Here is a 27,145-nt window from a genome sequence, read left to right on the forward strand (position 1 = left end):
TAACCTTAACTCACTTTTTTCCATGGAAACCCTTCAGATGTGTACCTATAATATGCAGTGCTTAATAGGGCAGCATATTATACCGACAGATGTGCTACGAGAATAGGTAGCAAGGTATTCAGTTAGTGATCTGTTACCCGCTTAGCAGTTGGTGTCTGACAAGACGTGAATAGGATTAGGACTTAAACCCCTTAGTGACCAGCCTATTTTAGGCCTTTAAAGGGAGTCTGTCACCAGAATGTCCATATTAAACTAGTAATAGAAACAGGTTAGTCTCATCTACAATACCCTAACGTTTATTTTCCAATTTCTGCTTACTGCCTCCTTTGTAGAGAAATATGTTTTATTATCTTTATGCTAATGAGCATTTAGGTGCAACGAGTGCGTCACCATTGCCCCTAAATGCTCCTACGTTGCTACCCAGTTCCACCCCCTGCCTCCCGTCCTACATTGATTGATGGGCCAGGCAGCGTAATCTGCGCGGTCATGCCTGGCCCCAGTACTGTCTAACGCGCAGTAGTGTCAATTATAAAGAAGCAGAAACTTCGTACTGCGCATGCACCGAGTAAAGAGCAGGGACGCACGTGCGTTACAGACCGTACAGGGCCAGGCATGAACGCCCTGATTACGCTGTCTGGCCCCTGTCAATCAATGTAAGGAAGGAAGGTAGGGGGGTTGAACTGGGTAGCGACGTAGAAGCATTTAGGGGCAACGGTGACGCCCTAGTTTCACCTAAATGCTCATTAGCATAAGGTAAGCAGAAATTTAATATAAACGTTCGAAACAGGTTAGTCTCCTCTACAATACCCTGTTACTAGTTTAATATGGACATTAAGAGGGTTTTCCCATCAGGGACATTTATGACATATCCACAGGATATGTCATAAATATCAGATGCGTGTCCCACCTCTAGGACCTGCACCCATCTCTAGAACGGGGCCCCCTAAACCTCATTCTACCTTTTTCTGCTCCCGCTGCCTCCCGGACTCTTCCTGACTATATGGTCGGGAGTTACTAAAACAGCGTAGCTCGCTGAGCTACGCTGTTTCCGTAACTCCCATAGTAGTGAATGCCAATTACGGAAGCAGCGCTGTTTCCATAACTACCATTCAGTACTATGGGACTTACGAAAACAGCTTCGCTCAGCGAGCTACGCGATTTCCTTCTTTATGGTTGCAAGTCACACGTGTCAGTTGGAACACACAGAGGTAGAACAGGGTTTGGGGTGCCCCATTCTAGAGATAGATGATCCCAGAGGTAGGACCCCCATCTATCTGACGTTTATGACATCCTGTGGATATGTCATAAATGTCCCTAATGGGAAAACCCCTTTAATGACCAAGCAATTTTTTTCGCTTTTCCATCGTCTCATTTAAAGAGCTCTAACTTTTATTTTTATTTTTCCGTCGACATAGCTGTATGGGGACTTTTTTTTTTTTTTTGCTGGATTAGTTGTATTTTCTTTAATGCTACCATTTTGGGGTACATATCATTTTTTGATTACTAATTTTTTGGTGGGAATAGTAAAAATACAGTAATTCCGCAATTTTACTATGCATTTTAAATTTACGATGTTCACCATGTGTTCACGATTACAGCGATACCGCATATGTTTCGTTTTTTTATGTATTACTACTTTTGCACAATAAATACTTTTAGCACTTTTGAGCTAAAGTTTTGTTTTTACCTAGTCTCATGTAGTGATATGAGGACTTGTTTTTTTGTGGGACAAGACGTAGCTTTTATTGGTACTTTTTTGGGATACATGGGACTTACATTGATTAACTTTTATCATTACTTTTTTGCAGTCAATGGAAAAAAAATAGCAATTCCGCTGTGTTTTTTTTTTTTTTGCGTTTTTTCTTTTTTTTACGCTGTTCAACCTTTCAGATTAAATTACATGTTAGCTTTATTGGTTGGATCATTACGGTCACGACGATACCATATATGTGTACTTTTTATTTCTTTTTTACACTTTTACTAAATAAAACCACTTTTTAATGGAAAAATGGGTTTTATTATTTTTTTAACTAATATTTATTAATAATTTTTATTTACAATTAACTTATTACAATTAATACCATAATACCTTACAATTAATAACTTATTTTTTCAGTCCCACTAGGGGACTTCACTATACGATCTTTTGATTGCAGATATAATGCTGTGGTATACTTCATATACCAAAGCATTATTGCCTGTTAGTGTAAAACTGGCAGGCAATCTATTAGGCCATGCCTGTGGCACAGAATAAGGTGAAGAAAAAGGGATAATATCTCCAGCTCTGTCCAGTCTTATTGAATTCAGGAAATTGATCCAAGGCAGGAGGTATAAAATAAGATATATGATTTATTGGGTAAAATGCTACGCGTTACAAGATCGGACCGATCTCTTCATCAGGCAAGAAAAACATACATCTATGGCATGGCTTAATAGGTGTTATGCCCGCGGTCGCTGACTACCGGCATGTCCCACTTACCGGCAGCCGCACCTTCAGAACTATTTCTTCATGTCTATTGTGGAAGCCGTGTGTTCCTTCACCTGCCACATCCGTTGCCATCTGCCACGCTAAGCATCATCTGCCTGCTTCACCACTTGTCTACTACTCAGAGTACCTGCCTGATCTTCTACCAGGTACCCATATCCGGGAGACTGTTATTGACTGCTGTTTGGCCAGCTGCTTCGCTACGGCAGAGCGGCCTAGTGGGTATACATACCCTACAGCCGTAACAGTACGCTCAGGCCATGGATCCCGCTGGTCAGCCCAAGACTATGATGGCTTTTCAAGCGATGCAGGCAGACATGCCAGGATCAGCTCCTACAGGCAGTGAACTCCATCGTGCATCGTTTAGATCCTCCTACTGCAATCACCACTGTTCCTCCTCCTGCTGCTCCTCCTGTCAGTGCTGACTCCAGAACCTCTCTGCTGCTACCACCCCGCTACGACGGGGGATGACCTGCAGATGTTTTATTAACCAATGCCAGATACACTTCAGGCTGCACACAAGGTTGTTCCCCTCAGATGAGACCAAGATCGCTATCATCATCTCCCTCCTTACTGGCAAGGCCCTGTCATGGGCTAATCCTATCTGGGAACGTGAGGATCCAGAGATTTCCAATTTGCAGTTGTTCTTACAGACTTTCTGTACTGTTTTCAAGGACCCTGTGGTCATCTATCGCAGATGCATCTCTTCTGACCCTCCGTCAAGGCGAAACCACGGTTGGAGAATATGCTATCCAGTTCCGCGCCCTGGCAGCAGAAGATGCCTGGAACAATGAGGCCTTAGTTGCTACCTTCTGGCAGGGACTGTCTCTGCAAATTAGAGACGAGCTTGCCGCTCGTGACCTCCCATCCTCCCTAAATGCTCTCATCCTGTTGGCGACCCGGATCTACGTGAGTATCCAGGAACTAGCCTAGGGGGCTCGCCGTGACAGAAACTACAATAAACTGGCACCCAAGTTCCAGCGACCACTGCTGCCCTCCTCTGTTGTTTCGCCAGAGGAACCCATGCAAGTGGAACGACTCAAATTGTCCGTCCAGGAAAAACAGCGTGGACGCACTTCTGGGCTGTTTGTATTGCGGCCTCAGAGGCCATTTTGTGCGTCAATGTCCACAAAAGCCGGGAAACTTTAGTTCCTAGGGTTGGTTGAAGAGACAACCCTAGGTGGAACTATGCCAACTGCCAAATCCACTCCCAAACGAACGTCCCTGCTTATCTGGTGTCACGTTGGGTGCGTGAACCCACTGGGTTTGGCAGCTGGCCAATAGGACACAGGTCAAAGTCTATAGTTCAAATAGGTGTACCTGTGGCATCTTCGGACAGCAACAAGACAGGCTCGGATGAGACTTTGGCAGCAGGCAGGCACTATTTGTGGTGTAACAGGACAGGCATAGTACTTAGCGTAGCTCGACACCAACTCTATACGGCACTATGTTCTGGATAACACGGGATACAGGTAGCAGGAACGGGAACACTGGGACTAGGAAGACACTGAAGGAACCATTTGCAGAGACAAACATAGGTAAACGACAACAATGCTCTGGCAATCAGGAACGTGCTGCGCCCTTCTTATAGTCCACGGTGCTCATGGGCTAATTTGGTACTTTAACTCCGGTGCGTGCGCTGGCCGTTTAAGAGCAGGCACGAGCGTGCTCCCACCCTATGGTACCCGGCGAGTGTAGCGGAAGTGAGCGCTGGCGTCTTCTGAGGAGGAGATGGGGACCTGATCCATGGCTGTGGCAGTCAGGATGTAAGTAAACCTGGCGGCCCGTGGCCATGGGCATTACATCTGGATTCCGGAGCAGCTGCAAACTTTATTCAACAGGATCTAGTAGATCGTCTCCAATCGCCCACAGTTCTTTTAGAGAGACCACAGGCAGTCGCCTCTGTGAATGGAAAACCTCTGACCGATCCTATATTGTTCATGACAAAACCGCTGAGACTTCCAAGTCGGCATCCTCCATGTGGAACAGATGGTCTTATTCATCCTGTCTAAAGATGTTAACCCTATTTTGCTGGGCCTGCCTTGGCTTCGTTTACATGCTCCAGTTCTCGACTGGAACTCCGGAGAGGTCCTCCAATGGGTCCCAAAGTGTCTCCACCACTGCCTTTCACTGGTGCGTCCAATCCAGTAGTCTCCTCTGCCTCAGTCGCTCTCTGGATTACCCACAAACTATACCAGCTTTGCAGACGTCTTCAGTAAAAAGGAAGCGGAGGTCCTTCCTCATCGTCCCTACGATTGTCCTATAGAACTGCTCCCAGGCGCCTCACCACGACGGGTATATCCTCTCTCCTTGCTAGAGACCCAGGCCATGTTGGTCTATGTAAAGTAGAACCTTGGGGGTTCATTCGGAAGTCTTAGTCTCCAGCCGGAGCTGCGTTCTTTTTTGTGTATCTCTTCGACCCTGTATCAATTACCGTGGACTTAACCAAATCATAGTTAAGAACAAGCACCCCTTGCCGCTAATCTCGCTCTTTGATCGCATTCGTGGAGCCAAAATTTTTACCAAGCTGGACTTACGTGGTGCTTTCAATTTGATCCGTATCCGTCAGTGATGAGTAGAATACCGCATTCAACACTCGAGACGGACACTACAACTATCTTGTGCTTCCCTTTGACCTGTGTAACGCTCCAGCGGTGTTTCAGGAATTTGTGAACGACATCTTCCAGGATCTCCTCTACGTCTGCGTGGTAGTGGATGACATCCTGATTTACTCACTAAATCTGACAATGCATCAGAAGCATGTTCACAAAGTAATGTTGCGGCTAAGGGAGAATTGTCTGTATGCTAAACTACAAAAATGCACATTTGAGAAGAATTGTCTGCCTCTCCTGGGCTACATGGTCTCAGATCGTGAACACTAGATGGGTCCCAAGAAGGTGAAGTCCGTCTTAGTGGCCACCTCCTCAGGGTCTTCGGGCCATACAGCGACTTCTGGGATTAGCAAGTTTCTACCGGCAGTTTATCCCAGACTTCTCGTGGCTGACTGCTCCAATCTCTGCCCTTACTAAGAAGGGGTGGACCCCGGAGGCAGAGTCGGCATTTATCAGTCTCAAGAGTGCCTTCACTTCAGCCTCGATTCTTCACTACCCTGAAATATCTCGACCGTTCTCTTTAGAGGTTGACGCTTCTTCTGTTGGTGCAGGTGCACTTCTATTTCAGAGAAACTCCAAGGGTAAGGCAGTGGTGTGTGGCTACTGCTTGAGACTATTCTCTCCTTCAGAGCGCAATTACTCCATTGGGGATCGGAAGTTACTGGCCATCAAGTTGGCCTTGGAGGAATGGAGACATTTGCTGGAGGACGCCGTACATCCTGTTCTCTTTACGGACCACAAGAATCTTGCCTCCAGTCTGCTCAACGATTAAATCCTCATCAAGCCAGATGGTTGCTGTTCTTTGCCCGATTCCAGTTTGTGCTTCACTTCCATCCCGCTGACAAGAATGTGAGAGCTAATGCTCTGTCTCGGTCGTTTGAGACGGAGAACTCTGAAGAGACTCCTCAATACATTATTACATTATAGATCCTTCTAGAGTTATTACCTTTGTTCGTCTTGCAGACAGGAAAAAGATTCTCCGCTGGGGACACAGTTCGAACTTGGCAAAATACTATGCTGCCTAAGGTTGTTGCGGACTTTGTCTCCTCCTGTACTATTTGTGCCTATAATAAATCTGCTCATTCCAGATCTACAGGTCTGCTTCAACTCCTGCCAGTGCCCGATGCCCCCTGGCAACATATTGCAATGGACTTTATTACTGAACTCTTTTGTTCGGCGGGATGCACTACTGTCTGTGTGGTGCTAGACCGTTTTTCCAAGATGGCACATTTCATCCCACGAACTGGTTTCCCCACAGCTCCTCGTCTAGCTAATCTCTTCATACAACATATCTTCCATCTTCACGGATAGCCTATGCATATCATGTCTGATCGGGGGGTACAATTCACTTCGAGATTCTGGAGAGCCCTCTGTAAACTCCTTGATGTAAAATTGGACTTTTGCTCTGCCTATCATCCTCAGCCTAACGGCCAAGTTGGGAGAATTAACCAAATATTGGAAAATGTATCTTCGTCATTTAAATTCAAATAGTTTTTTATTGAAGTTTTTCAGACATATAAAACAATATAACAGTACAACAAGCCATCACTGCCAGTCTGTCTTGTCAAGTCACAAATATAGTTGTACAGGGGTTCAGAATATAATCTTGTATAACATACAATAATTAAATGCAGAGTATGAGAATAATACAGGTTCACTGCAACACGACCCATAGGTATATGGACTAGACGTATCACAGTGAACCAATCAGCCCCGAAACCCTTTCATATCTCAATAACGACAGATCCGAGCAGATTGTCTACATTATGTTTCTTTTATGTGGGACATTTACATAAAGATGATCCGACCCACGCAGCCCAATGAACGTTAAAAGAGAGGATTGAGAAATTGCCAAACGCTATTGTTCTTTCATACATAAAAGTGGTATTGATTAATGCAATGAGTTCTGGTACAGGAGGGACTTCAGGTTTTTTCCAGTATCTTGTTATCACAAATTTAGCCATTACTAGGATTTTGCAGGCAAGTCTCCTGTTTTTCCAGGAAATGTTATCTAAGTCTAGGAGTAGCAAGGACGTATGTGTCGAGCGAGGTAAGCTCATGGAGAATACATCTTCCATTAGTTTGTACACTCCCACCCAATATTGTTGAATAATGGGACAGGCCCATAGTATATGGGTAAGTGAACCCCTCTGACCACCGTTCCGCCAACATAATGCGCTAGAAGCAGGGTAAATTTTATGTAAGCGGTCCGGGGTGTAATACCACCTAAACAAAGTTTTATTTGCAGCTTCCAAATGAGAAACACATTTGAGCGACTTATGTATCCAGGTCAGGGCTCGAGACCACTGGACTTGTGTGAAAGAGGTCTCCAACTCCCTTTCCCAAGCCACTATCGGGTTCGTTTTTTCAAAGACCGAATGGGAAGACATTGAGCATTATAAATGTTTTAAGCCCTTCGTACCTTTATTGAAGCTGTTCACTAGTAATAAGTTTCCCTAGAACCGAAGACCTACATAACCCTGGATGAAATGTTTAACCCTGATATACCTGAATATTTCATTTTGTGGGAGAGAAGAGGACTTGGTCAGGTCAACAAAGCTCATAAATGTTTCCTCATGAAACAATTGTTCACACCTCTTGATGCCGTGTACTTTCCATTTACTTAGATCTAAATCGACATTTGCTAATTCTAGAAAATCTATCGGGATATATGATCTAGGTATGTCTAGTATGTCAGAAGCTTTCGTGTGCATATGCGCCCAACAATTCACAGTTGCTTTGGTGAGAGGGGAGATTCCCCCTGGAAGTGGTAAGCCTGCTAGTGGTAAGTACAATAAGGCCTTCAGGTGTTTTGAGCTTATATATGACGCTTCAATCTGCACCCAATGCTTCGAAAGGTCTTCTCTCCACCAGTGTATGGCTTGTGTGGTTAACGTTGTCATAATAGCTATATAAGTGAGGAACGCCCAAGCCCCCCGAGGCCTGAGTTTTATACATGACTTGCGTGGCAATTCTCGGTCTCTTCTTCTCCCACATAAAGGACATTAATAGGCGTTGGGTGCGTTTAAAGTATGAGGCAGGGATCGCAATAGGGAGAGTCCTGAAAAGGTACAAAAGTTTTGGTAGAACCATCATCTTAAATGCCGCTATTCTACCCAACCATGAGACCTCCACCTTCAGCATTCTATCAATATCCGCCTGGATCACCTTGTTAATAGGTATATAATTTGCTTCAAATAAATCTTTATGATGTTTAGTCAAACGCAGACCCAAATATTCCTTCATGTTCCATACAAAATTATATCTGGACTTCAGAAAGTGCAGGGAAGACGAAGAGACATTCAAGGGGAGGATCTGAGATTTTGAAGTATTAAGTTTGTACAAAGAGACCCTGCTGAAGTGTTGTAAGCTATCCATCACCGCTTCTAAGGAGGTCTCTGGGTTGAATAATGATAAAATTACATCATCTGCATAGAGTGATATGGTGTGAGTTTTTGATCCTATTTTAATACCTTGGACTTCCTGGTGTAATCTGAGAAGTTGAGCTAACGGTTCCATAGAGAGAACGAATAAGAGGGGCGACAGAGGGTACCCTTGTCTAGTGCCATTGGTAATTTTAAAGTCTTGGGACAGCACCCCATTAGTATAGATTTTTGCCGAGGGGTCTGAATACAGAGCTTGAATAGCCGTCATTATAGTCCCCGAAAACCCCATTTTCTGTAGTGTTGCAAAGGCATAGGACCAGAAAATACGATCGAAGGCTTTTTCAGCGTCCAATGCAAGCAATACAGAAGGAATCTGGTGGTGTTCAATGTGGTGCAGCAACCCCACAATCCGTCTTGTGTTATCAGAGCCTTGTCTCCCCTTTATAAAGCCAGTCTGGTCGTCTGCTATGAGGAGGGGTAGTAGGGGGGCCAGTCTGTTGGCAGGGGTGGAGGCATACATTTTCAGGTCAATGTTAAGTAAAGAGATTGGCCTAAAATTTTGGTGTTGATCAGTGGTTTTCCCAGGTTTTGGGAGTGTGATTTATTAAAGCCTCTTGGTTTTCTTTGGGGAAAGAACCAGACAATTGTGCTGATTGAAATAGTTTGCATAGTTATGGGGTGAGGGTCTCTCTAAAAGCTTTATAGTATGCATTCGTGAGGCCATCCGGCCCAGGTGCTTTGTCCGGGGCAAGTTTCAGGATAACTTTTTGTACTTCAGCGTCAGAAAATGGGGCATTCAGGCTCTGCACCTGATCCTCCGAGAGTCTTGACAGGGGAATGTCCTGTAAGAAGGTTTAAATGTCCTCCATGGTAGGGTGTGAAACAAATGGGTCTGATTTTAGATTATATAAGGATTCGTAGAAGATCTTAAATTGGTGAGCAATTTGTAACGGATGTTCAATATGGGCCCGCGAGTTAGGATCAAGTAAAAAGGGGATTTTCGTTTTTTGCCTCTGTTGTTTAAGGCGGGAAGCTAATAATTTGCCGGCTTTGTTATTTTGTGAATAGTAACGAATTTTAGTTTTGCGCAATGATTTCTCATATTCAGAGACCATCGCTAGATGTAACTCTTGACGGACGCTACGTAGTTTCTCAGCTTGTTGGGCTGAGGGCGCGGTCTTGTTTAACACCTCCAATGCATACAATCGCTTCGTGAGATCAGTAATTATGGCTGCCCTTTGCTTCCGTTCTCTATGTCCCATACGGATTAAGGACCCACAAATGTATGCTTTATGTGCATTCCACAATGTGCTATCCTGTACATCTCCCGTGTCATTACTCCTAAAGTATTCTTTCAGGTCCCTCAAAATGTCCTGTTTATATTTAGAGTGAGCAAGAAGATATGGATTACATCTCCAGACAAAGGTGTTATTAGCAGTATTGTGTTCTTGTAATGTGAGGGTTATGGCTGCATGATCTGACCAAGTAATCCCTTCAATCGTACAGTTCACTAGACGGAGCAATGAGTTCTTGTCAATAAGGAACATGTCTAGCCTAGAATAACAGTTGTGTGGACTAGAATAGAACGTGTAGTCCCGTTCTGTGCCATGTTGTATTCTCCAACTGTCATACAGGTCTTCCCGCTGGATTAAGGTTTTTAAAAGGGGTTGTCCCAATCTATCAGTTGAGGTGGAATCCAAAGTTACATCCATCACCATATTAAAGTCCCCACATACAATGACCTTGCCATCTTTGTGTTTGTTTAGAGCTCTAAATACTTTATGCATGAAACTCAACTGCCGCGTATTAGGGGCATATAGGTTAACTAGAGTAGTTTTTACGTTGTTAATGAGGCACACCAACACAATGTAGCGACCGTTAGGATCTATCTGGACATGAACCAAGTGAAATGCTACAGTGTTCCTAACCGCAATCATTACCCCTTTAGATTTATTGTGGAAGTGTGAATGAAAGACGTGCGGGAAAGCAGGGCACTTAACTCGATGTGCATCTTTAGCCATGAGGTGCGTTTCTTGTATACACAGGATATCGCAAGCCTGTGATTTGGCCTCTTTCCACATATAATTACGTTTTTGAGGGGTATTCAACCCATTTACATTTAAAGATACTAATTTAAGCGGCATTTGTACAATGAAAACAACATGCTAGGACTCCTCCTCCCACGCCCCGACATCTTGAGCCCCATCCTACCCACCGGAATCTTATACCAACTGATCCAGGGAAAGGACCGTTTATGAATCCTTTGACCCATGTTTAGATAAAGGGGAAAAATCAAAGTTAGGATTAGTAGTTTCAAAAGAACATACAATCTGCCCAAAGGTACAATGCAAAACTTAGTCATATATGAAGCATAGATTCCAACACATAAATCATACATAACAGAGAACAAAACAGCAGCCAAGGCTGCTAAACATACGTGTACATGGGGGAAAACAGTCATTGTGAAGTGGAATCCAAGATGGACGTACTGCGCACCAATTTTTTTGCTGTGCTGAGCTCTTTCCAAACCCCGTTAATTGTGCTTGTGGGTTTTCCGTGAGACCTGTTGCCAATCAGCCAACAAATGACGTGGAGGGTTTGTCCCTGATGTGGTCGGGAGATGGATCTTCATGTTCCACTGTTGTAACAACTGCAGACCTTCTTCCAGAGTTCCAATGACATGCATATTGTTGTCGTTTCACCAAAAGCTTCATCGGGAACCCACATCGATACATAATTTGATTTTCTCTAAGCGCTGCCGTGATGGGTGCCAAATTTCTTCTCAGTTGCAAAGTTGCGGCCGACAGGTCTGTGAAGACCGAGATATTACTGTACCGAGCTGGTATCTGATCCTTTCTCCTAGTGGCCTGCATCAAACGTTCTTTGACATGAAAAAAGTTAATGCGCGCAATAACATCATGTGGGACATCTTCAGCAAGGTGTTTGGGCCTAGGGAGACATGTATTCGGTCAATGATCAAATCCCTTTGTGAGCACTCGGGTAACATGTTTTTTATAAAATCTTGCGCAAATGCATTGAGGTCTTGAGGGTTAACTTCTTCGGGGATGCCCCTAAGCTTGACGTTATTACGCCTCGATCTGTCCTCCATGTCCGCCATTTTAGCCTTGACTTGGGCTAAGTCATCCGCCATATCATAATGCGCATCGATTAATACGTTATGAGATGATGTGACTTCACCCATTTTGTGTTCTAGGTGTTGTACTCTGTGTTCCACCTCTTGCACAGAGGCAGACAGAGGGTTAATAAGGCTTGCCATTCCTGCATGCAGGGATTGCTGTAAGGCTAATAACAACATATTCTTTAACATCAGTTCAGTAACTGGATTTGCAGAGGACGGTAAACTACCCAGCACATCACATGAGGCCTCAAGAGGTGTCTGAGGTGTAAAAGCTGCAGTGAAGGAAGAGTGTCTTACCCCATCTGAGGGCTAAGCAGAGCTGGCCCAGTTGCGTCTCTGTGAGCCAGGGCTCCTGCCTGAAGGAGAAGATGGCGCCGAAACAGCAGGCCCACGTGGAGCTGAGCGTATAGAGCGGGTGTCGGCGTCCTCGTGGTGCGACCCAGGACTCGTTACCGGGAAGTTCCCCTTCAACAGGGGTGAATTCAAAGTCCCCACCGGGTCTGAGCTGCGCCGTTTGTGCGTTGTCAGCTCTGATCTAACTGCCGGCGGCGAGACCGAGGTAAGTGAACCGGCCTGGGAGCCTGCTTCTGCAGTGTCTGCAGCATCCCCGTCCTCCAGCGGTATGAGGGGGTAGAAGTCGGTGAGTTTCACCGGTTTGGGGACCGGACGTCTCTTCCTCGGCATCTCCAGGTTTCAAGTGCACACTATGCGGGTGGAGAGTTCGGGTATAAGGCAGTCAGCCGTCGCTTTATGTCGCTGGGTGCAGGAGCTCGTCTATCAGGCGTCCATCTCTCTCCACAGCCAAGCCACGCCCCCTATCTTCGTCATTTAATTTCTGTTTAGCATGACAATTGGGTGCAGCTTCTTCCTTGGGCCGAGTTGTCCTACAACAACCACACAAGGGAAACTACTGCCTCTACCCTATCTTCATTGTTTACAGCCAACATCTACGAGCTCCGCTTCCAGTTCCTGCTACGTACCCGCAGCTAACTCTGCATTTGGAGACTTTCTTCACATCTGGCAGCAGACCAGGTCTTCTATCCTACTGGTGGTCGACAGCATGAAGAGGAATGTTGATAGGAGAAGAAGAGCACGTCCTCATTTCCCCCCTGGAACCAAAGTCTAATTAACTTCTAAAAGGATCCGCTTGAAAATACCTTCTTACAAATTTGCTCCCAGCTTCCTTCGGACCTTTTGAAGTCTTGCAACAAATAAACCTGTGTCCTATAAACTTCGGCATCCTCCTACCCTCAGAATCCCCACCTCATTTCATGTATCCCTCCTGAAACCCGCGGTTCTGAACCGCTACAGTAAGTCTCCTCGTTCTGCAGTTGCTCCCAGCAGTTCTTCTTACATCTTTGAGGTAAGAGATTCACCGCCGGCACGTCCCACTTCGGGCAGCCGCAAGCACAGAACTGTTTCTTCATGTCGACATCTCCCTCCTCAGAGACGTCAACACACACGGCTGCAATGCTCCCCTGTGTCCTGTAGGGTGTGCACACTCACTCCCAGCCTTAAAGAGGCTCTGTCACCAGATTTTGCAACCCCTATCTCCTATTGCAGCAGATCGGCGCTGCAATGGAGATAAGAGTAACGTTTTTTGGTTTTTTTTAAACTAGCATTTTTGGCCAAGTTATGACCATTTTTATATTTATGTAAATGAGGCTTTCTAAAGTACAACTGGGCGTGTTTAACGTTAAAGTACAACTGGGCGTGTATTGTGTGTTACATCTGGGCGTGTTTACTTCTTTTACTAGCTGGGCGTTTTGAATAGAAGTATCATCCACTTCTCTTCACAACGCCCAGCTCCTGGCAGTGCAGACACAGCGTGTTCTCGAGAGATCACGCTGTGACATCACTCACTTCCTGCCCTAGGTCCTGCATAGTGTCGGACGAGCGAGGACACATCGGCACCAGAGGCTAAAGTTGATTCTGCAGCAGCATCGGCGTTTGCAGGTAAGTCGATGTAGCTACTTACCTGCAAACGCTGATGCTGCTACAGAATCAACTGTAGCCTCTGGTGCCGATGTGGCCGACACGATGCAGGACCTGGGGCAGGAAGTGAGTGACGTCACAGCGTGATCTCTCGTACAGGTACAGAGCCTACTTAGAAGATAATTATAGGTTAGATTAAAAAAAAAATTTCACCCACTTCCACCAGGTATTACTGGTTTAATAGGTGAAATGCTGGTGACCGGTTCCCTTTAAGCCAAAATATTATTGCAAGGCCAGTTCATTTCACATAAGAGAGCATTGACATTTGCAGAGGCCCCATGTATAACTATTTTAAAAGACACAGTCCAAGGAAGGAGGCAGCACTACGAATACGTAGAAAAAATTTAAAACATTTATTCATCCAATGTACAAGCAAAATTTCACCTTCCCATTGAAGGCATTATTGTCGCTTGTATATTGGGTGAATAAATGTTTTGAATATTTTTATACTTATTTGGAGTGCTGCCTCCTTCCTTGGACTCTGTATCGATGACCTGAGGGGATTCGGTCAAAACTCCACTGAGGCTAGTATCCACCATTTTCGGAACTTATTCCAATGCAGCTCCTATATTCTGATTGCATTCTACTCTAAAAGAACAGTAATTCTGAGGGTCAGTTAGGTTTTCTTGTATGTAATGTCCACTCTCTCTTACAGTGTTCTGAAGGAAGTATTTACAGCGTTTAACCCAGAAGCAGTTGTCCTTCAGTTGGGGGCTGATACGATTGCAGGAGACCCTATGTGTTCATTTAACATGACACCAGAGGGCATGGGGAAGTGTCTAAAGTATGTCTTACAGTGGCAACTACCGACTCTGATCCTAGGTGGAGGTGAGTACATTATATTTTTATATTACTGTTGTAGTAAACCTTCATTACCAGCATCACCGTTCTGTGCTTTTTCGTCTATAGTCAACAAATTTCTCCTACTTCACTTTTCTGTGTTATAACGGTCTAAAATAAAATGGGTATTTCCATTTTAGGATCTCCTCTTATTACACGTTAGAAGATCACTTTTTGTTGGAGGTCTGGGAGCTGGGACACCTGACAATGTCATGATTGAGCAGGTCCCATGCTTTTTGTAGCAGAGAGATGGCCATCTGTCCATTGAAACCTGTGAGTGATTATATGTGATTATCTTTAAAAAAAAAAAAAACCTCTACAATGTGACCCAGGACATAAGTGGGTCACCCAGCTCTAGTGCCCTCTCAGATAATATCTTCTGACATGTCCAACCATCCTGTCGTTTTAATACGTTTACTGACATGGTATACAAATAATAGTAAAAAACGAAAGTAGTTCAGAAACTGAAATCCAATCTGATTGCAAATACAGCTGCACTTTCAATAAATGTGTTCAGATTTACCACCTTATTAACATTTAGGAAAATGTAAGTTATTTGGCTGTCGGCACTACTTTTTTTTTTTCTTTTTTCTTCCCCCTGCTTTCACTGTCTTTGCACTATTCTTCTCCATTTTAGGGGGATACCATCTTCCCAATACCGCTCGCTGCTGGACGTACTTGACTGCAGTAATCCTAGAACGGACCTTATCTTCTGAAATCCCAGACCACGAGGTACACAATATTCCTGGGCCACTATTCAAGCTTTATTGAAGGGGAAAGACCTGAATGATACACATTTAATCTTGAATCACTTTAGTCTTTCCAAGCTTGTGAATGCTTGTTTTGTTAGAAGACACTATAAAACAGACCCCTCTGTGTGTGACTTACATACTGACTCCTTGTTTTCCTGGCCTGATAGACTACCTCTTCATCATATCTGCTGGCTGCCCTCCTCGTGGTTTACATTTTTTTTTTTTTTTTTTACAAAAAGTCTTTCATAAGCTAATAAACCTCTGGATTCCTTCATAATTGCTAACTGGTATTCACTTTACCCGCTCTCTATTGCAAGAGGCTTGTAAAACTGTCTCTTGTTTACAAACTTAAAAGGAACCCGTCACCAGCATTTCACTTATTGAACTTTACTTATCCCTCACTTGCCACTGCTGTCAAAAGTTCATTGCTGTTATGCCCTCTCCTAAACTCCTCCGAAATAACGGTCTACAAACATTTCCCGCCTTTTATGGTAATAATCCATCAATCTCCGTTCGTTCGTTCGTTCCTATTCTTATGCCCGCCCACCGCCGAAAACTGGCCCGTTCTGAATGATGAAATCTCGCCTGAGCACGTATGCGCCCATCATGTTTGATCCAACAACTTTCCCTGCGTTACTGCACATGCGGCGCTATGATGTCCCGTTGTGCACACTCACCGTAACAGGAAAACTATGCACAAGCGCGGGATTTCATGCGTGCTAGGGGGAGGGTAGGAGCGGTCAATCAAATGTAAGGAGGTCGGGCAAACTCGGAAAGGCTTGAGGAATAAAGATATGTAGATATGACTCTTTTAATCTCTTTTAATCTCATTAGCATAGGGCATGGGAACACGAAAAAACAGAATACTAAAGGTACAGAACTTACTTAGGAGACAATTATAGGTTACATAAAAATTATTTTTCACCCACTTCCACCAATTATTACTAGTTCAATGCGTTAAATGCTGATAACAGGTTCCCTTTAAGAATTTAGGGCTCAATGAGCCAAAAAAGGACAATGGGTTAATACAACCATATAGTAGTAGAAATATTCAACTGGTGTAGAAAATGCTGCCATGAAGCATGGATGAACATTTAGAGATGTCATATGTATCCACCTTTACACAATCCAATACAAAAATGTAGATCTGAACTAGATATAAGGAGGGAAGAAAAGCGGATAAGACGGTACGCAGGAACGGGGAGGCTGGTCAGCTGGGGATAGATTCAGACTGGAAATTATGAAGTGGTGCCACTTAGTGCTGTCTGTTATATGTTGCACAACTGCTGATCTGTTCTACCTATTTTAATTTTAACCCCTTAAGTAAGCAGCCTTGTTTTGGCCTTAAGGCTCAGAGCCCATTTTTCAAATCTGACATATTTCACTTTGTGGTAATAACGTCGGAATGCTTAAACCTACCCAAGCGATTCTGAGATTGTTTTCTCGAGACACATTGGGCTTCATGTTCGTGGTAAAATTTGGTCGATATATTCAGTGTTTATTGGTGAAAAATTGCAAAATTTAGAGAAAATTTTGAAAAAATAGCATTTTTCAGAATTGAAATGCATCTGCTTGTAAAACAGACGGTTATACCACCCAAAATAGTTACTAGTTCACATTTCCCATATGTCTACTTTAGATTGGCATAGTTTTTTGAACATTCTTTTATTTTTCTTGGACGTTACAAGACTTAGAACATAAACAGCAATTTCTCATATTTTTAAGAAAATTTCAAAAGCCTTTTTTTTAAGGTACCTCTTGAGTTCTGAAGTGGCTTTGAGGGGCCTATGTATTATAAACCCTGATAAAACACCCCATTTTAAAAACTAGACCCCTCAAAGTATTCAAAACAGCATTTAGAAAGTTTTTTTTAACCCTTCAGGCATTTCACAGGAATTAAAGCAAAGTGGAGGTGAAATTTGCAAATTTCATTTTTCTTGCTGAATTTCAATTTTATTAAAAAAAAAATTCTGTAACACAGAAGGTTTTACCAGAGAAACACTACTAAATATGTATTGTCCAGATTCTGCAGTTTTTAGAAATGTCCCACATGTGGCTCTACTGCGCTCGTGGAATTAAAGACAAGCCCTAGAAGCAAAGAAGCACCTAGTGCATTTTGAGGGCTCTTTTTTATTAGAATATATTTTAGGCAGCATGTCAGGTTTGAAGAGGTGTTGAGGTGCCAAAACAGTAGGAATCCCCCAATAGTGACCCCATTTTGGAAACTACACCCCTCAAGGAATTCATTTATGGTTGTTGTTACCATTTTGACCGCACAGTTTTTTCACAGCACGTATTTGAATTGGGCTGTGAAATGAAAAAAATGTCATTTTTTCCAATAAAATGTCATTTGTGATCAAAATTTCTTATTTTCACAGGGAACAAAATACCCCATTTTGTTGCCCAATTTGTCCTTAGTGTGGCAATACCCCATTTGTGGTGATAAACTGCCGTTTGGGCCCATGGGAGGGCTCAGAAGGAAAGGAGCGCTATTTGTTCTTTGGAGTCCAGATTTTGCTGGATTGGTTTTCGGGTGCCATGTCGCATTTACAGAGCCCCAGAGGTATCAAAGCAATAGAAACCAACCACAAATGACCCTATTTTGGAGACTACACCCCTCAAGGAATTCATTTATGGGTGTTGTGACCATTTTGAGCCCATAGTTTTTTCACTGAACTTATTTGAATTGGGCTGGGAATTAAAACAAAATTATTTTTTTAAAATAATATGTCGTTTTGGCTGAAAATTTCTTATTTCCACAAGAAACAAAATAGCCCATTCTGTTGCGCAATTTGTTCTGAGTGCCGCAATACCCCATTTGTGGTGAAAAATTGCCGTTTGGGCCCATGGGAGGGCTCAGAAGGAAAGGACCACCATTTGGCCTACTGGGGATTTTCTAGTGCGAAGTCATGTATGCAGAAGCCCCTGAGGTACCAGTACAGTTGAAACCCGCAAGAAGTGACCCCGTTTTAAAAACTACACCCTTAAGGCATTCATCTAGAGGTGTAGTGAGCATTTTGACCGGAGACCTACACCCCATAAACTGTAATGTGGGTTCTCCCGGGTATGGCAATACCCTACATGTGGCTGTTATCAGCTGCCTGGGCACACAGCAGGGCCCAGAGGGGAAAGACGAGGGGGGATAAGCTGTGCAGAGTGCATCAGGGTAAGTAAAATTGGGGTAAATTATAAACCAAGGGATGTATGATAAATTTTAAAACACTCTTTCATACAGTGCTCTGGTTATTCGGGACACGTGTCACATTGATATATTGTGTCCTCCCTTATCCCCCTCTTATAGCAGACTTTGCACCTCTTTTGACTTTTTCCCTTCATGCCAGTTTGGGGAACTTCTCCTGGAAAGTGTTGCCCTGGTACGATGCGTGTGGCCCCGCTTCCAGAAGTACTGGGTGCCCCCCCTTCTTGGTCCCTAAAGATTAGGTTCTTGATAATCACCTCTTGAAATTCCAGGAAAGTTCCCCTCAGGCCTGCACATCGATGTAGCACGTACGCATTGTACAATGCCATCTGTATGATGTGCCCGGCCAGCTTCTTATACCTCACAGCATGGCGCTGTAGGGCTTCAGGATTTGATCTGACAAGTCCATCCCTCCCACGTACCTATTGTAGTCCAGGATGCAGTCTGGTTTGGGGTTGGCCTTTCCTTCATATATCCTAAACCTGTAGGTATACCCTGATGCACTCTCGCACAGCTTATACATCTTCACGCCATACCTTGCCCTCTTACCCGGCAGGTACTCGCGGAATTGAACCCTCGCGAAGTATTGCCTCATTTATTTATTTTTTTAGGTTCTAGTTCAGTTCTGAAGTTGCTTTGAGGGGCCCATATATTAGAAACCCCTATCAAAGACCCCATTTTAGAAACTAGACCCCTCAAAGTATTCACAACAGCATTTAGAAAGTTTATGAACCCTTTAGGTGTTTCACAGAAATTTAGAGCAAAGTAGAGGTGAAATGTACATTTTTTTTTTGTCAGAAAATCCTTTTTATACCATTTTTTTTATAACACAAAAGTATTTATCAGAGAAACGCAACTTAATACGTATTGCCCAGATTCTGCAGTTTTGAGAAATATCCCACATGTGGCCCTAGTGTGATAATGGACTGAAGCACCGGCCTCCGAAGCAAAGGAGCACCTAGTGGATTTTGAGGTCTCTTTTTTTTATTAGGCACCATGTCCGGTTTGAAGAGGTCTTGTGGTGCCAAAACATTGGAAACACCCCAAAAGTGACCCAAATTTGGAAACTAGACCCCTTGAGGAATCCATTACAGTTTTCTTGGGGTGCATGCAGCTTTTTGATCAGTTTTTATTCTAATTTTAGGTGGCGTGGTGACTAAAAAACAGCAATTCTACAATTGTTTTTTATTCTATTTTTTTTACAGCGTTCACCGTGCGCTATAAATGACATTCACTTTATTCTGCGGGGCGATACGATAACGGCGATACCAGATGTTTATAGTTTTTTTTATGTTTTATGGCGTTTGCACAATAAAATAAGTTTTGTAAAAAATCATTCACTTTTTGTGTTACCTTATTCTAAGCGCCAGAACTTTTTTATTTTTCCATCAATAAAGCCGTGCGAGGACTTATTTTTTGCGTAACGAACTGTAGTTTCGATCAGTACAATTTTTAGGTATTTGTTACTTTTTGATCTTTTTTTATTCCATTTTTTGGGAGGTGAAGTGACCAAACAATTGTGATTTTGGTACGGTTTATTATTATTTTCTTTTACGGCGTTCACCGTGCGGGATAAATAACGAAATAATTTTGTAGTTCAGGCCGTTACGGACGCAGCGATACCAATTATGTATAGTTTATTTGTTTGTTTATATATTTTTATTAATAATAAATGACTGATAAGGTAAAAAGGGGGATTTTTACTTTTAATACTTTTAAAACTTTTTTTTTCTTATTTTTACACATCTTTGTCCATTAGGGGACTTGAGGGCAGGAGGCCCTGATCGCTATTCTAATACACTGCACTACATGCGTAGTGCAGTGTATTAGAACTGTCAGCTACTCACTGACAGCAAGCATAGTGGGTCCTGACGTTGTCAGGACCCACTAGGCTTCCGTCTATGGCATAGCCAGACGCCATTGTTTGGTGTCCGGTTGCCATAGTCACCATCGCCGGCCGCTATCATGTAGCAGGCCGTCGATGGCAGCTTAACCCCTAAAAAGCCGCGATCTCTATAGAACGCGGCTTTTAAGGGGTGAATCAGCGGGGACACAGCGATCGGTCCCCGCTGTAGGAGCTGTGACAGCTGCTGTACGAGACAGCAGCTGTCACAGCTCCTGTATGTGTCGGGAGGACGGCCGAAACGGCCGTTACTCCCGAGACGTACTATTAGGTCATGGAGCGCGAACGATACAGCTACCATGACCTAATAGTACGTCCAGGAGCGGGAAGGGGTTAAGTGGGTTGCATAGAATTAGAAAAACATGGCTGCTCTCTTGCAAAAACAGTGATACACCTGTCCACGGGTTGTGGTTGGTATTGCAGCTCAAATCTATTTGCTTTAGGGTATGTGCACACACACTAATTACGTCTGTAATTGACGGACGTATTTCGGCCGCAAGTACCGGACCGAACACAGTGCAGGGAGCCGGGTTCCTAGCATCAGTTATGTACGACACTAGGAGTCCCTGCCTCGCTGCAGGACAACTGTCCCGTACTGAAAACATGATTACAGCCCGGCTCCCTGCACTGTGTTCGGTCCGGTACTTGCGGCCGAAATACGTCCGTCAATTACGGACGTAATTAGTGTGTGTGCACATACCCTTAATTGAGCTGAGCTGCAATGCCACACACAACCCATGAATGTGGCAATTTTTTTTTTACAGATCGCTACCATGTTTCTCTAATCTTGTACACCTTCCTTTTATTTTGAGCAGCATGGTTGCTCCGTGGTGAGCACTGTTGTCTTGTCGCTTTTAGATGCAGGTTTGAATCTGGCCAGAGGGCAATAGTTACATGGAGTTTGTATGTCACCTTGTTGACTTTGGTTTCCTATCGCATTCCTAAATCCTACTGATAGGCTATTTGGCCTCCTTCAGAATTGATTGATTGTATGAGATCGAGACATTAGATTGGGAGTCCCATTGGGGACAGGGCCTGATGTGAATGATTACTATGGTTTTTTTTCAGAGCTGCAGAATTTATGCACACCATGCAAGTTACAGGAAATAAGTCAAATAGAATTGTTCACTTGAAACTTTCTTAGGGTCCATCCACATCAAGTTCTTTTCTGCAATGCAACAGGACAGGGGGACAAGGAAACGTTTTGCTTTGGGAAAATTTTCCGTAGCAATGTCTTACTTGTCACTTTTCCAGACCTCGTCATGCGCATCCGCAATGGTTTAGTTCATGTTTGCAAGGTTTGCTAATATCCTCATGGCTTTTGCCGTATACTGTTATCCACTTCTTGGGAGTTAATATGTTTACAAAAATATGCACATAAGAGTAACCTGTCCCCTTTGCTGGTAACTTGAATATACCAAGATGAAAGCCTCCAATATACCGGAGTATTCTTTTCATTTAGTTCTTTACAGAGTACGGGCCAGATTATGGGCTGGAGATTACACCTAGCTGTCGTCCTGACCGAAATGATGCCCAAAAAATGCAGGAGATTTTGGCATCAATTAAAGGTAAGAGTTGAGAAAACCAGGTCCTCTAAAGATAAACCTCACCCACAATACATCATTAACTCGCCTCATTTCTTAATTTAAATTTGATCGGAATATCTTGAGATCTGCCATGGCCCCCTGCTGGTTATGCTGCAGCAATGTCGCTTTATGCTGTTGTGTTTTTCAATGCATTTATTTTTATAAGAAGACTGTCACTTCTAGCGGTTTTTATTTTCAAAACACTGAAATAAACCTATTGTACTTTATACCACGTATAACCCTTTTTTGATTATCCAATTGTACCAAATGGAAGTGTAAGGATTATCCAAGGTACTCTACAGAGTAACAGCGCCAGTAAGGGGGATTTTATTTTTAGTTTTGCCTTTTGGTTATATCGCTAACGGAACCCTCTGTGGATCTCCGTACGAACCCCGGGCTGCAGTACCCTACATCTTATAGGTGTATCAGGACGTTGTGCTTCGAGCTCAATGTCTCCAGGTGAGCATATCTCCATCTCCAGGACCACTTCTCAAATCCCTTGAGATGATGCACTATGTGCGCCGTGTATTTTTTGTCTCTTTTTTTTAAACTTCTAGTTGTGATGTCACAAAGCTATTTCTCTTATTCATCTAAATAGCTTTTTAAAGGCCATGCATTTTATTTGTATGTGTATAGTGTTGAGTTATTCCATCTCTTCTGTGTGTCACATGATACATGTGCTGTCCATGCATTTGGAAGCATTTTTTTTTTTACAGTGAAGCTGGTAGTGTATAGGATAAAAAATTGCACATATTTAGAAGACTAATAGCTAGAGTACAGATGGATCCAAGGTCAGACTACATTCTTTGATTGTTTGAAAAAGCAATGAAAGCTATAACCGACTTGTTTGCCATGGGCAACTGCCCCTCATTATTTCCACTAGTTTTTATAAATTTGGATCTATTAGTTCTATGTCTGACAGTATTTTCATTAACCCCTTGCCGCTACAGCAATTTTTTTATTTTCCTCCCGGCATTCCAAAAGCCAAAGCTTTTTTATTTTTCCTTTGACATAGCTTGCGTGACAAGGTGTAGTTTTTAATGACCGCATTTTAATGTACCAAATAATGTGCTGAAAAAAAATTTCTTTGTGGTATGAAATAGAAAAAAGTCAGCACTAACTATTTAGTTTTTTACACAGATAGAAAAAGAGAAGCACCTCCAGCTCACCTTGATATGCAGATGTAGTTCTAGGGAAGTTCATGCACGGATCCTTGTGTCGGCACACATTGGACAAGACCAGAGAAATTGGGTTGAATCCAGCACGGACAGTTAATTAAAATGGAAGAAATAATTCCAAGTTTAATTGGCCATGATTAAGGACGCTTGGAGCGTCTGAAACGCGTAGGCTTTCTATCTACCACTACCACAATTTTTTCCCCACAACATCAGGATGTCACACCGTGCTCCTTATTCCTGATTTTAACCTGCCAAACATACTGGCCAATTAAACTTGGAATTATTTCTTGCATTTTAATTAACTGTCCGTGCTGGATTCAACCCAATTTATTTAGTTTTTTGTCTTTTTGATTTTACGGTGATCACTGTGTGGTATACATTGCATATTTAATTTTATTTTATGGGTCAATACAACTATGGCAATACCAAATTTATATTGTTTTTTTTTTTTTTATGTTTTACCACTTTTACAATCTAAAAAAATGTTTTGTGCCGCCATATTCTGAGACCCGTAACTTTTTTGATTTTCCATCAAAAAGTTATGGGTGAGCTGTAGTTCTTATTGATAGTTGTGGTGCATAAGACTTATTGGTCACTTTATTCCATTTTTGGGGGAAGTGATCTGATTAAAAAACAGCAGTTCTAGTGTTTTTTATATATTTGTTTAACGTCTTTCACTGTGCAATTATAAATTTTATATTGTAATAGTTCAGACTTTTACAGACTCGGTGATACCAATCATATTTTTATTTTTTTTTATTTTTTTCACACTATATACTTTAGGGGAAGAATGGCAAAAGGTGTTTTTTATAGTCCCACTAGGGAACTTGAACAATAACTTATGTATTTCAGTATATTGTACTTTTACTGCTCTCCTGATAAGCCCTGCCTAGGAGGACAAAGATGTCAGACCTTTGTCATTAGACCCCCCAGGCTGCCATGACCACCGACAGCACCCCGCATTAAGGGAGGGCCGATATAATGCTGGAGGTGGCACCCCCTCTTTTTCGAACCGCTTAAATGCCGCGGTTGCTATTGACAGTATCATCTATGTTATTTAATCTAGGAAAGAGAGAAAAAAAAACACTGCTCCATATGGTGTAGATCATTTCCTTGTGATCTCTCCATATACTTTGCCCTCTGCTTCTCACTGCGGTTCTGATGCAGGTTGCTGTGATTGCATGAGCACTACCTCCTCCCCCGCATCTCTCAGATGAGATGTGTTTGTATGTTGTTTTTCTTCCCTTGTCGGCCACCGTAGTTTGGCATTCAGTTGCTTGGTGTTCCTATGACACCAGGGACGCTCCTCTGAATATCTGCCTGTGTTCCCCCGTAACCCCCTACAAACAATGCATATAACTAGCAGTGAGTTCACACATTTATTAATTTTAGTAATTTTTATTCTTATGCATGTTTTTTTTTCCTGCTTCCTTGATAAATTCATTTCCATTCTGATTCCAGACCACGTCTGTGGTTAGCGTTATCTTTTAAACAGCAATGTTACCATGTGCTTCCTGTATGATTTGATCTTAACTGTTTTTCTTGATCTTTGCAACGTATTTTTAAATTTAAGGCTTGTTTACATTTTTTAACCCCTCATTACGTCATTGTGACTCTCTGACCTCTGGTTTGGCGTTTTTTTTTTGCATGACGCACCCTTTTTTTTCTGCAAGCTGTCAAGCACTATATATATGCCTTGTATCACAAGTTTTCTTTTTTTTTTCTTGGCCTGATGAAGACGCCCGTTCGGCGTAGAAACGCGTAGCCTCTACAATAAAACCTTTATTATCGTTACTCTTATGGTCTCTCTTTGATGGTAGCAGCGCTACACGGTGGTTCTTCTTTTTTTAACACAATTGACCATCTATCTTATTTAAAGAGGCTCTGTCACCAGATTATACGTTTTTATTTTGAAAAACGATAATTTTTGACCAAGTTATAAACAATTTTAGATTTATGCTAATGACTTTCTTAATAGACAACTGGGCGTGTTTTACTCTTTACCAACTGGGTGTTGTGAAGAGAAGTGTATGACGCTGACCAATCAGCTTCATACACTTCTCATTGTTCCAGCCCAGCTTCTATCACTGCACAATCACACTGGGCTGGAACAATGAGAAGTGTATGACGCTGATTGGTCTACGTCATACACTCCTCTGTACAACACCCATTTTGTAAAGAGTAAATACACGCCCAGTTGTCTATTAAGAATCTAATTAGCATAAATCTAAAATTGTTCATAACTTTGTCAAAAATTATCTTTTTTAAAAATAAAAACCACTGCTGTTATCTACATTACAGCGCCAATCAGATTATGTAGGAGATAGAACACTTATAACCTGGTGACAGAGCCTCTTTAAACATACAGGATCAGAGTTATTGCTGATCCTGGCCATTACAGTGAGGTTTAGGCTACAACATACAGCCGACACAAGCTGGGTATGGAATGGGCTCAGCCCGTGAGCACTCTCCTTTCAAAGCCATGACATGCCCTAAAGTCAAATTTTGGGAAGGAATTAAAGAGATATTTCAGATTCAGCAAATAAAGTTTATTAATTGCCCAATAGAAAGTTCTGTTATTTTGTTATACTTTTATAATTTCTTGTGGCTTCCAAGATCTCTGTTTGCTGTCATTGTTTGAGAACCTTCACTGTTCACTTCCAGAGGGTGAGAATGTCTTCTGGTCATGTGGTGATCACATGTGCATGACTCATTGCAAAAGAGCTCTGATAATTGTACTATAACAAGCCGTGCACATGTATAATCATGACATGACCTGGGGAAAAAAACAATGAATGATCCCATGCAAAGACAGCAAGCAGAGACCTTAAAATCTACAAGGAATTGTTGCATAAAGTATATTAGAAAATCTAAACCCAAAGCTTTTTTTTATACCATTAATAAGCTTTATTTACTGAAACCCAAATAGCACTTTAAGTCAACTTTAGTATTGTAGTTTTGCACTCTGGTGAAATAACATGGATATTGTACAAGTCCTCCAAATGTCACTCATGTTTTCTCCTTTTTCAGGTAATCTGAAGCGTATGGATTAATTTGTCTCTGACAGAGGCATTTTCCACTGCAGTATTGCAGTCTGTGGTCCAGTTCCTCTTACATGGTGCAATATTAAACATATACATCAAACTCGCATCATTGCAGGATTGTGCCTCGTCCCATATGCAGAGTGATACCCATGTTAAATAAATATATACAGTTTTTTTTACATCCATTCTTTTAAGGATTTTATTTGTATTGTGAATAAAACATTGTTTGCAAAATATGTTCCTTTATTGCTTCTAATCTTCATTACTTAACCCCTTCCCGCCACAACCACTTTTGGACTTACTGACAGAGCCCCATTTTTCAAATCGGGCCTGTCAGTTCGTGGTAATAACTGTGGAATGCTTTCACTTATCCAAGCGATTCTGAGATTTTCTTGTGACAAAATGTACTTTGTCAGGGGTAAAATTTGGTCAATAAATTCAATGCTTGAGAAATTATGTAAAAATGTAAATGTTTCTAAATTTGATTTGTATTTGCTTGTAAGGCCTTATTCACACCAATGTGTTATATGTCCGTCATGAAAATCACGTGCGTCGCACGGATCTATTTTAGTGAATGGGGCCGTTCAGACTCAGTGAATTTCACGCAGCGTATGTGCGCTGCGTAAAACTCACGACATGTCCTATACTTGCCCGTGTTTCGCGCAGCACGCACCCATTGAATTCAATGGGTGCGTGCAAACCGTGCACGGCACATGGAAGCACTTCCGGGTGATGCGCACTACAGTAGTAAAATAAATGAATGAAAACGGAAAAGCACCTCGCGCTTTTCTGTTTGTAAACATAAAACCAGAGTGTCATAATGATGCCGGCTGCGTGAAAATCACACAGCCACGCACCATATGCTGATGCCACACGGACCTTTTGCCTGCGCAAAACGGACACGTCCGTGTGAATAAGGCTTAAGGTAGATAGTTATACCACACTAAATAGTTACTAGTTCACATTTCCCATTTCTCTATTTTGTTGGCATCGTTTTTTTTAACATCCTTTTTATTTTTTTAGTAT

At 42.5% G+C, this 27,145-nt stretch overlaps 1 protein-coding gene across 4 annotated transcripts in view; it reads left to right on the forward strand.

Annotated features, from left to right (window-relative positions):
• The window catches only part of HDAC8 (histone deacetylase 8), a 128,771-nt gene extending 102,418 nt beyond the window's left edge, over positions 1 to 26,353 (forward strand). For 2 of the 4 annotated variants that reach the window (XM_075834264.1, XM_075834265.1), the window contains 4 exons: positions 14,273 to 14,445; positions 15,095 to 15,189; positions 21,774 to 21,879; positions 26,106 to 26,353. In XM_075834264.1, coding sequence (XP_075690379.1) covers positions 14,273 to 14,445; positions 15,095 to 15,189; positions 21,774 to 21,879; positions 26,106 to 26,128 — 397 coding nt within the window. In that variant the 3' untranslated portion in view covers positions 26,129 to 26,353. Of the gene's footprint in view, positions 1 to 14,272; positions 14,446 to 14,597; positions 14,731 to 15,094; positions 15,190 to 21,773; positions 21,880 to 26,105 lie in introns of those variants that run through there. The other 2 variants (XR_012850144.1, XM_075834267.1) reach the window with 2 other exon arrangements.
• Positions 26,354 to 27,145: the final 792 nt, after the last annotated feature.

This window comes from Rhinoderma darwinii, chromosome 8, assembly GCF_050947455.1.
Source record: "Rhinoderma darwinii isolate aRhiDar2 chromosome 8, aRhiDar2.hap1, whole genome shotgun sequence".
Classification (NCBI taxonomy): Eukaryota; Metazoa; Chordata; class Amphibia; order Anura; family Rhinodermatidae; genus Rhinoderma; species Rhinoderma darwinii.